Raw genomic sequence first — 12,429 nt, forward strand, 5'->3', positions numbered from 1 at the left:
CGTTGCTTTTAGTGATTGAAGATGCGCTGAGAGAGAAAAATGATATTGCCGGGAGAAAAAAAGAGAAATACTCCATACATACATACAATACATAACGGTTTACGGTATTAAAAATAGCACTACCAATTTGAAGCAACAAGCATCGAAACTATGATATAAAGGAGAATGGAGAAAAACAGATATATCAGATACACCCAATTAGCATGAATTGGTGTTTTGCATCTGCTTATATTACTGTAGATATTCTTGTGCTTTTCGCGCACAATCTTGTAATTGAATCATTTATTTTCATAATTAGAAATCGGTATAATTATAATTACGAAGGTTGATTGTTGATTGTATCATCGTAATAACTCGCTCATAGAAGAAGCTCTCCGGGATCGGCTTTTCTGTTGAATGCTTGACTGTGTCGCATCCCTGAACCCTATCATTCTACCAGGTAAATCTCGTTACGACTATCTGCAGTTTCCCTCTCCGAGGCACTTCACCGCTTCCACGGTAATGGGATGTAACGTTGGAAAAATGCGAGCGCGGCTCCCTTCAATCGATTCGATCTCTGCAAGTGGATAATCAGGATGGGCAGCGATGCTGATATAGCTCCCGGTGAGCACCTTAAGATCGAATAAGATCGTATATCCCGTCAAAAGAGAGGGACAAAGTTCGGCACGGCGAAGTTAGCGATAATAAAAAGCGACGACGACGCGAGGCTCCGGAACTCCTTTCGCGGAACTATCGATGTTTCACTTATCGTGGGAATTAAATTTGGATGAAGCTGTTCCCAAGAGCTGCGACGTTTCGTCGCTTATCGGTTGCTTTATCACCCGTTAAACTTTGTTTTTTACTCGAAGGGGACTTTCTATAAATGGATGAGATTTAATACTGAGAGAGATAACGCGAAGGTGCAAGTTTGCTTGACAGACATTAAATATTATTAGTTCCTAACTAGTATATTCTTTTAACAATGGCTTTCGATTTTATAAGAATTATTATTATAACATAAGCACGTGAAAACATTTGTATTATCTCTTGACAAATATTTATGTCTTTGATTAAAGAGATATAAAGAAATATTAATATCAATATATCAATATATATCAATATATGTATATGTATATATATGTATATATATCAATATATACATCCTTAATTATAATAACTTTTAAACCAGTAAGAGAATTATGCTGAAATTTTACACAGATAACTTAGACGTAATAATAGAACAATCTATGAAATTTTTAGATTTTTGGTAATGCTTTGAGATGTCACACATACATCCTTAAATATTTCGATTTTTCTATCGAAATAAACTAGACTGCGTGTATTTTATTATATTGTAATTAAAATAATTATTCTATTAGCTGCAATATAAGGATGCACTGTAGTTGCTAGATAAATCAGAAATTGATGTGTAACAAAATATAAATCAGAAACGATGATGTAGAATACTTATTCTATACATGAAGAAAATATATGTTCTTATTGCCTCTCTCTATCGGTACTTTTTAATCTCTAAATCTTTAATATCAAGTTAAATATCACGTGAATAATTCATCTCGGTTCTTAATTCAATTCAATCAATCTCTCATCAAAATGTGATTATTGAACCATCCGCGTTACATAAGATATTAAATTCGATTCTAAATGCTTCACGCTCTCGAGACTCGAATAACGACTATAAGCCTTCCTTACGATCCTTAGTTTCCCAAGTAAATCTATGTGTACGCACGAAATTCTGAGCGAAAGCTCGAAAGCACGAAAGCTCCGATAATATTCGAAGATAATACGGACCTCCTGTAGTAGCTGCCGGCTTCAGCACTCTATCAAGCGCTCCGAGTGAGTGGGGCTCCGGGATCCTTTATTTCGTAATCTCCAAATGATGTTACAACTTACCTTGGGCGCATCTGTACCACGCCTTCGTATAGCATGTAAAACTACTTGCGCGGCGCGATAGGGAACCATTCGTGCGCCGGGTATCGCTTGCCCTTGGCGTACAAAGAACCCGCGCGGTCCGTGTACTACACCGCGCGACTCGATCACTCTCCGTTTCTGTAGTAATACGCTGAAAGAATACACACACGTCTCTGCGAATGGTGATTTGCGTATGAGTGGGCGTTCCAAAGTCGTCCTTACGGGCACCGTTCTACAGCGGGATTCAGGCGAGACCGCCCGATCGGGGGAACGAGCCATGGTAATGTGAAACATGATTACTCGCGCAGAGATAATATGTGTAATAACAATCGCATTAGCCGGCCAAGAGCTAGCCATAGAGCTGCGGGGGATCCGGTCTTGGTGATGAAGTTCATGTCGATGTTTCTGTCTGGCTCGAAAACGCGTCGAAGGGTTTCGCCATAAACCAAACGTCCGATTGAGTAATAGTATAATAGTCCCGGATAATACAGGCGTTGTTTCTTACATGCATCTTATAAAATTTTATTAAGTCTAAAATTTTATTCATTATTTCATTAAGTTAATTCAGCTAGATGCCTATTTGTCATTTAGTTTTGCGAAATACCTATTCAAAATTTTTACGGTATACATAGTAGAACTGAACAGGATGCATTTATTACACATGGAGGAACAATTTAAAAGCCAAGTTAGTAAAATTGTCGAGAGAACAATAGTTCTGCTATTTTATTTTTTTCTAATTATATTAATTTTTTTAAGTCTTTTTTTTTATCAGAGCTGTATAAAAGCATTATCATTTTATTTTATTATATTAGATAATAATAACGAAGAGAGAGAGAGAGAGAGAGAGAGAGAGAGGCAGTAAAAAAGAGAGAGAAATGAAAGACTATATTTATTGTTAATTAATGTTAATTAATTAATATTATAGATATATGGGGTAGGTCTAACTAAAATTTCAGTAATTATGCAAGATACTGACGCGTCATAATTGATTCTCGTAACACTGAAACTATATTGAAAATTGACTGTAGCGACATTATAACTGTGATTTATTATTTTTATTTTTCCACACTGAACTCGACGCCTCTTTTTAAGCGCTTCATGCGTCGTGTATACAAAATCCCGTGTAAATTGACAGACAGCTATCGATTGCAATACATGATAATGACAACAAATAATCGTCACTATTTGTTCTCGAAATGGAGGGCCGTTGTTCGGCGCGCTTCTCCCAGCCACGCCAGCTACTATAATTGATAGCCGTCTCTGAAATGAATTCAATGAACATTAGCGGGAATTCGTATGCAGGTAATAAACAGCTATTTCCCGGGATATATCCGCGGTATTGCGTATCCTGCCAAATAACTTTAGCATCATGCCACAGAAAATGACTACGCACCGTATAATCCGATTTCCATAATATGGTTCATGGTTTACTTCCATTTGCCGAGCCTATCCCACCGTCGAAAAACATCATTCGCGAAACAAATATGAAGAATTTTCCACGCACCATTCCGTTAATGGACCGAATTGACGCATGCCAAATTTATTTAATCCTACTTTGTTAGTCACCTTACGAATAAACTCTTTCGTTTATCCTTTCTCTGGTGCTTCCGTCCGCTCAATCTGTCCTCTTTTGATCGCACGAATTAACCGAATATCAACCATTTTAAGCTCGACATTATTTTCTCATTTTCCAATCGACTGTTGTTAATTTTAATGAAAATAGATGCATCCGAGAACGAAGGACAAACTACCAAGAACATTCTATGGTGTAAAACAAAATAAATTATCATTCTATCGTTTATCAGATATTTTCTTGAACGAGACTGTCGATATAATTATATGATCGATAATTAAATGTTGATTAAGGTTGCAGAAGACAAAGAGTTCCGAAACAGCGCGGGCGAACGCAAGCGGCTCGTTCATTCCCTTTCGTTTATCGGCAGCGTTATTTGAGAATGGAATTTATCGAAAGTTATTCTATAAAATTTGGCTTTTGTTCCACAAAGATCATTTCTCGTTAAACTCAACTTTTTTTTTGTTGCTCCTCAGGCTCTTTTTGCCCTCTGCTCCCGCGTACCCCCGTGTCCCCGTTACTCTTTTCCTCCCTTTATTCATTCCCCTTCCTCGAGCGCCAGTCGACCACCACACCGATTCAATATCGATGCCAGATATTTCGCGCGACCGCTCGACACAATAATTCAGTTGAGCAGGTAATATTGGCGCGGTAATGGTCGAACCATTTGGCTGTGTCGTTATGCTGCATTGGCGCTTGCACGTTTACGGAGGCCCCGTTCCGCTTCCAGAGCCACCCCTAGCGGCCCCCACGCCGCTCTTTTACTCTCCCCTGAGCCATGCCCTATGTGCATCCCTTTGCCCTCCCTTCGGTGCATCCCCTAACCGGCACGTATCCGCCCAGCCATCCACGGAACGGTCGACAATCCGTTGAAACGGAATGTTATCATTGGTCCATGTGTCATTATTGTACTACCCGCCGTTTGGCAATTACATAATTCTTACTGGCGCGGCGAGCGTTACAACTACGTGTTTTCTTTATATTTTACATCGGATATTGTTCGTCGATATGATCGCCGTTTATTAAAGCGACTGCATCAGGTCCGAACGCGCCGCAATCGAAAGAGCATCGTTGGTCGATTTCTCTGGTCACATCGCGATCAGAAGTAACGCGTTTTTGGCCAGGTTAGTCCAGTTGTTTATCGAGAATGCGAGGTTTTTGTGGCCTTCCACTTGATGATGAGAAATGCGTTTGTACGTTTTGTCTATCTCGTTTGTATGGATTATTATTGTTGTGTTTGGAATAATATTCTGTGATTTTATATATTGTATAAAAGTTTTTATAAAATAAAAAATGTCTTTGTCGTATACACGACAACACGGAGATAATGGATTTTATAACTATATAACTAAAGTCGTAATTAGCATTGAAATCACTGTTAATGTTACTTTGAAAAACATAGAGTTAACGAAGTTACAAGTTTCCATAGTATTTTGTCACCTCCTTAGAAAGGGCTCATCGCTTTCTTCTTATATAAGCAACTCCTTTGGGTCGCGAATAAAGACGTTTGCGCCTGCAATAATGCTAGCTTTAAGAAGAAACGGGGGTCCGCAGCCGTGCGACGGATAGCAACAGCTTCCGGATTTACATAATTCGCCGAAGGAGAGAACGAAGTTTAGGGTGGAGCGTGCTGTGCGGCAACTTTGGGCGATCATAACTGGAAACTCACTTAATGCGACGTCGTGAGTTTGCGTCTTCGAAAATCGCGTTTGTTTTCCGAAATTATGTTTTACAAGGATAACGCATTGCTTAATGTACAAGACAGATACAATAAATTAGGATGGAAGAATACATTATTACAGAAACCATCTAAAAGTATAATATATATTATAAATTGATATTTGATATGTGCTATTTTAGAGATTAATGAAAAAGCTGAACGATATCTTTTTAATATATAATGTGACGAACTTCGTGTAGCAATAATCGTTACATATTTGAATATGTTGCAACACTCGCAGCTAGATATTAGAATAATAATCTATGGAGTTAATATAAGACAATTAAATATTACGTGAAATATGCTTATAATTAATCCGGATAGCGCAAATATAGCCTGGAAAAGTTTTATTTGTAGTCTCCTCCGTAAACTGGACGATGCTCCTGAGTTGATAACAAAAAGTTGTCGATCCATAATAGGATTAGTGCCCCACGGGAAATCAGCTGCTGTAGAAATAATCTCTCGAAGATGCTCCGATTTCTAATAAAAGCTGAAGGCACTAATTATTACGAATTCAGAGACGTTGCTGAAGTATTAATTGTATTGCCCCAGTGCGACATCAACTGAAGGGATTGTATTTGAAAAGGAAAAAAGAAACATTTATTATGACAAATTTGCGCAATTAGTTTGCAGAAAAATTACGATATTATGAAATTACATTTTTCAAAAGAAAAATCTTTTGATGCAGAGTAAAGTTCGAGTTTTTCAGAATTATTTACGAATATTATTAAATCACCTTCATGACGCATTATATTATCGGACTAGGACTTTCTGCATTTATGCAGAAGACATGGACCACGATTAATACATCATACGCATATGCAGAGATTTATTGGTAATTAACAAACAAGTGACAACGTACATTAGTAGGTTTCGAAATTTACACCGGGGTGAAGGGATCTCATAATTAGTCTGTTAACTACTATACGCCGCCGCGAATGGTGGATGGCAGTTTACATTAAACCACGGGGGGATATTCTCCCAAAAGTCGGCAAGTTGAAATTGGCTGTCTGCGAAACCAATTTAATTTCGTAAGTTTGAACCGGCCATTAGCATAATTGGCTTTGTGTGCGGATATACGTCCGAATCAAAGTCGGTAAGTTTGAATGGGGGGTTCTTACTTCCACCTCATAGACAATGAATGCTTATGAAAAGTTATATACTTTTGGGTCACAATCGACAAACATGTTTCTATGACAGAGGCGGCGGTCGAAGATAATCCCCTTATCTAAGTATTTTGCTAGTGTCTCATTGACGCACTAGATCATCGCATACGAACGGCTGAGCGCGGTGAGAAAATAATCTCTCGCCTCCTGAATCTTTCTCCCTTGCAGTCACTGTTTGGTTATTCCCCAAGTACTTCCTGATATGATTTTATCGCATTAAGTCAGGAGAGCCCGCTGAATTCGACGAAACTATTTCCAGTCAACGGACAAGCGAGGAAATCTTTCTGAATAAGGCTTGCGTGGCTGCAACCGGGAGAATACTTGAGACTCACGAGTGCAGCGAGAAGTCAGACGGATTGGCTCTTGGAAGGATGGCTGGGAGATGAAGGTAGACATTCGAGCGAAAAGCGGACAAGAAGGACAGGATACGAAAGCTGGGTATAAGTGTCGGGAAGGAAAAAAATGGCCCGAGAGTTCGTGATGCTTGAAATGAAAGGAAATTTACGGAACTTCTATGTTTTAGAGACTCGCATTTAAATCTAATTGAATGAAGATAAATAACGAAATAAATGTAATTAGGATTATATCGACGCAAAGAATGTTAATTTTTATTTTAATATTTTCTACTATGACATAAAGAAAATCTGTGTTGAATTTGACAACGCTAGTCGTTATGTTTGGATATAACTAGGTGTTCCGAAGAAAGGAATAATTATTGCGCGATATGTGCCATGCGAATGGGAGTTAGCTCTAACAATATGTGTGTTTCGTATATCCAAACACTAAACTCTAATACAATACGTCTACTATTTTATCAACAGTTCAATTCTCTCAATTTCAGTATTCTGTGTTCAGTATCAAAACTCTATTTACATATATGTTTAGTTATGTCGATCGATATTGCGGATTATCTTTATATAGTTCATTACTGTATCATTTGTTATCATTACCGTAATAAATATATGATCACTGACAATTAATATAGCATAATTGAATTTATAACTGTTAATGCAACAGAGCATCGTCCCTTCACCCTTTATAGAAGTTATTTTCCTTCATATAATTTGCAATAAATAAATAATATTACTTTTTAACGCACTAATTTCATTTCCTTCGCGAGTAAACGATGAATTTACGATTTTACTTTCAACTTATATGTATACGTTTCGTTGTAAATTACACGTATTTTACTTGAAAGGCTAAGTCGTGCAGCTTTTCAAAAGATTCATGGCAAAGTACATGACTGTCTGTATATGTGCTGCTCATCGTTTTGATTCGTTGTTACATATATATATATATTTTTTTTTATCTGCTTTTCTTCACTGTCTTTCATGTGTCAGATTTCGCTCCCATTTCTTGTCACATCTCCCATCTCAGATCGTTTTGCTTGTCGTCTTTTCTTGCTTGAATGCCGCGCAACAATCCTTACCTAACCTAACCCGACCGTGCACAAGATCCTGGCTATAAGATGAGCGAGAAGCAACCTCGCCCGTTCCGAGGTGGTCGCGCTACTTCGACCTCCTCGCCGATCACGGCATCGACATTCCGACGGCAAAACCGCTCGCTATTTACGCCGCTGCCACTTTCCTTGATCGCCCGATGCACATTTCGACTTGGTTTACAACTTTCGATGTAATCGAAACGCGAGACGAGAGACGCATTTTAAGTAAGAAAGATCGCGCGCAATATATCAGCGCGTGACGATAGCGCCTGTGTGTGTGCGGGAAAAACAAAACCCGTAAGGAATTACGAAGTATTTATTGGGCTATATCTTTGAAACACGTACTAAGCTGTACGACAGCAACCGAGCATTTAGAAGCGATATCGGAACATTTATAGGCCATGAATTCGGAATCAAATGACTTTCGCCGCGCATAATCCTTTATCGAAGAATACATTTTTCTCCTTCTTATTGCAATGAGGTCGTTCTTAACGGGTTGAGCTGTATTATTTTCTTACAAATGTGCTACCGGTCGTTGAAGCGGGATAATTTAATCGTTACATTTTCACGTTGAATAATCTCTTATTGATTTATATACTGTTTTACTTGGAGAAAAGACAGATCGTAAAGTATGGGAAACCTTAGCTATACGAGAGTATACCCGTTTTGAAAAGGAACAAAGAGATATATATATATATGTTGAAGTATATATATATACTTGATTGAAATCGTACGAGGATCGGGAATGGACTGCGAATGTTCGCGAAGTAGCGAACATTCGATAGATCGATAACCCGGGGGTTAATGTTGGATAATTCGACCGGGACAGATTGTCCGGAATCCCGTGTCCCGGGTCCGGCGCCGCCAGCAGATAATTTCGTAGAGACACTTCGATAGAGAGGACTGTCTCGACTTTTGACAAATGGCTCGAGGTGGGATGGTCTTATAGTCGGAATTTCTCATTCACGATGACGCCCGGACCGCGGTGACCGATGATCTCGCGTGCACGTCACTTTTCTGCTGGTACACTATCCGGTTAGAATAGAACGTGATTGCCAATTATAGAGATCCTTTGTTTTTTTTATTATGCGCATACGTCGTGCACGTCGATTGTCAATGCGAATTGTCAGAACTACAATTAATTATCGCAATTGTTGCAATTAATATCTGCTGGTCATAAGACAAGCTCCGAGATCACCAATCTGGATATCAAAATTATCTTTGTCGATAAACTATTATATGAGCTAATTATACAGAAATATAAATTAGGTTTTTGATATACTTACGTTTGGCGAGAAATTGTATTTTCTTACAATTTATTCTCTAAGTTTGCAGATTTATCATTATTACGTGATACCTATATTGAAACTAAATCGATCACAATGATACCGAACAACTGTTCGTTTTATATGGGTCGCCCATTCAGCCGGGGGCACGTAAAACTTTTAATCAGAACGCCATGATAGCACGGACACGACCGATCCGGACCGATCAATGTAGACATAATCAGGCGAATAAAAATTCAGGATTGGCCAATAAACGGATATGTTCGCGTAATTGCTACGTATTACGGCGTCCGACATCGCCGCTGATATCTTTCCACGGCGGAATAAATACAACGACGTTCCGCGCAGAGCGACACAATGTCGCCGCCTGTGAAAAACGAATCTTCGCCGTTCTAGCCAGGGGATTCGAAACGCCATTCCGTACGTATAGTGCGTTCGTGTTTTCGTGCAATCCTATTCACCATTTTTCTTCCTCACTCTCCCGCTACATGCAGTCGTTCGCGGCGGTTGCTCTTCCTCTTCCCGTCGGCAAATGTTGCCGGAAATTCTGCCGCCGTCACCTCCGTCTTCCTTCCGCGCGTCACGTAGCAAAGAAGGACCGTACGACCGAAGCCGTTCCGTTATCGTACGACGACGACGACGACGAAGACGACGGCAGCGTCGTGTGTCGGTACGAGATATCCGGAAAATATCGGGAACCTATCAAGACTTTTATGCCACCCAACTAAGCGCTCGCTCGATATATTTCTTCTGTTTCTACTTGCGAATGGATGAGCGAGCGAGCGAGCGAAACGGCGCGGACTTGGGATCGATATACGCCGTGCGCTCTGCGCCTCTGTCATCCGATAACTATATATTTCCGGCCGCGTTGGCAGAACCGTAAACTATAGGGCGGCATTATCTCGATCCGGTTCATTAACATAGTCGACTCCCGCGGAATGGACTCGCCGAATCGTACCTGGGCAACTTGCGCTCTCGTTTTATGCGCGATAAATTGCCTCCCGGCGAGCGCGCTTCGATTGGGCACCAGACATCGGTAATCTCGGAGCTTGCCTTAAAACTAGCAGCGGGCACGACTTCCAGATGAGAAAATATATAAGTAGTGTCTTCTTTTTCCTGCAGTTGCGCGCCGCTGCGAAAGGGAAGCGACATTATGTTAGATGGGCGAGACTACGCAAAATAGCGCCGAGTAAAGTTTCTCGTCGCTTTTAACGTATACATTTGACTGTGCATGGCGAGATACGATTAGGCAAATACTAGATTGCTTTAACTTTTCCGCATACGATATTTTTTTAAGACCCGTATTTATGTTAGAGCTTAAATTATATTCAGCTAAAACCAATTTCGAGATGCGATTTAACACAGATTGATCTTGAGGATATTTATAATCGCGATTCAAGTAAGAAAATCAAATGGTATTTGTCTTGAAACAAGATCTATGTTCTGTTCAACGCAATTTAATAGTCGATTCTTGTGAGAAAGGAGACACGCGTGTGTGTTTGTGTGTGTAGACATATTTGAATAAATAATATTTAAATTGCATATCATTATCAGTATCAGTATCAGCAATCTATATCTATAGATTTAAAAACTTTTTCTTAAGTATTTTTGAAAAGACAGTTCTGAGAATTATTGATTTATATTATTTATATAATATCTAATCTGATAGAGAGAGAGAGAGAGAGATATATATATATATATATATATATATATTTATATAGCATATGTGGAATAGTTGAAAAAATTATTACAACTTTCTGAGAAACTTAACTAATACAACTTGCACGTTCTTATTATTTTTCATATATAAATATAATTTGACACAATTATATTCTGATACTTTCCAAACTATTTTTAAATCTTATATAATTAAAATATTTTATTATATATATATATATATTTTTTTTTAAATATTACGAAATCACTTGAACTTACTTGTTTTATCGTAAGAAAAAAAAAAGAATGGAAAACGAGGAAGCGCTTTATCCTTCGCGAAAATCTAATTGTCAATTTATTCCTTCTCGCCTTTATTCCTTTTCACGAGCATGACTTGACCGTTTATTGCGCTTGTAATCGTAAATTGTACAGTGTATTTTTAAAGGTTGAGACCGAGTTGCAGAAATAGTTAACTCATTCCATCTACTTTTAGATGATGGTTTTGTTCATAATGCGAGAGAGAAAATCATATTTCTTTTGTCGTTCCCTCGGCTACGTCTCCCTCGGAGTTACTCGGGAGAAAACGGCGGCTATTAATATTCTTCTCATAAATATTCTTCCTCGCGACCACTCGACAAGATTCTCACGCTTATTGAATCGTGCGCCGCAGAAATGCAACTAGCGGATGCTGGAAACCAGTGATCTTGGACATTTACATGGTCTACTTTTCGCTCGTGCAGCACGACGCACCTTATATTCTCGCGATGCATCGGGTTTTCTTCCACCCGCGGCTCCTTCCTTTCCGATGCGAATCGCCTCGCGCTTGAAACTTGAAGCGTCACGAAGAGATTTAATTTTCCTTGGTTAGTAGAGTTTTGATCCATGGCTGCTATACATCCAAACTTTTGGCCATTATTAGTAGAATATGTCTTTTACGCACATATATGGAATATCAGTTATGTTACGCTGTTGTAAGCACTGCGCACGTGAATTTCAAGTTTGAGGCATCTCATTTTAAAATTACACGCTACATGTGAAATGTGATATCCGCTATGTCCTGTTATATGGGAGGAAAATGGATTTCTCGTCCATGAAATAATTAATTAAATGCCCAACGGTCGTCTATTTAGTCTATTTTATGGCAATTATTAATACGTTTGTAATTAATAATAATAATAATAATAATAATAATAATAAACATTTATTAATAAAAAATAGCTGTATATTAATTATTTTTATTTCGGTTTTATAATACTTCGACATGGATAGATTTAAAAAAAGAATTTTTATGCAAAATTAGTCGCACAATGAAATATATTTTGCAAATCATTTTCTATAACTGAAGATATCTTTATACCTTTTCGCTCGCTTGTCATCGCAACATATCACACCATCGCATCATGATACATTGATCGTGATATCTGCACGAACTTACCAGTTTATTTCCATCGCCACCGATGAAGGAGCCTTTATCTCCGCTTTAACGTCCTGTGCGACGAGAGATCGATCGGATAATTTTCTCGAATGATTCACACATGAAATTTGTCGAATTGGTTAGCCCGCGACTAACAATAACGACTCGTTAAGAACTTGGCAATCTTCTTTGCAAATATCCTCTTTTTGCACGTGTGAAAATAATTTGCCAACGACAGATGGATTATTTTCGTCAACACCGATCT

The 12,429-nt window shown here is 38.6% G+C and overlaps 1 protein-coding gene across 3 annotated transcripts in view; it reads left to right on the plus strand.

Annotated features, from left to right (window-relative positions):
- Atg16 (Autophagy-related 16) overlaps positions 1 to 12,429 on the plus strand; it is a 221,586-nt gene that overhangs the window by 157,653 nt on the left and 51,504 nt on the right. Inside the window, exon 9 of one of the 3 annotated variants that reach the window (XM_077416791.1) lies at positions 6,627 to 7,299. The exons of the other annotated variants lie outside the window; for them this stretch is intronic. Coding sequence (XP_077272917.1) covers positions 6,627 to 6,659 — 33 coding nt within the window. The 3' untranslated portion in view covers positions 6,660 to 7,299. Of the gene's footprint in view, positions 1 to 6,626; positions 7,300 to 12,429 lie in introns of those variants that run through there. 3 annotated transcript variants of the gene reach the window in all.

The sequence above is a fragment of the Temnothorax americanus genome, unplaced genomic scaffold (assembly GCF_048541705.1).
Source record: "Temnothorax americanus isolate GAGA-0224 unplaced genomic scaffold, ASM4854170v1 Scaffold45, whole genome shotgun sequence".
In the NCBI taxonomy this organism is placed as follows: Eukaryota; Metazoa; Arthropoda; class Insecta; order Hymenoptera; family Formicidae; genus Temnothorax; species Temnothorax americanus.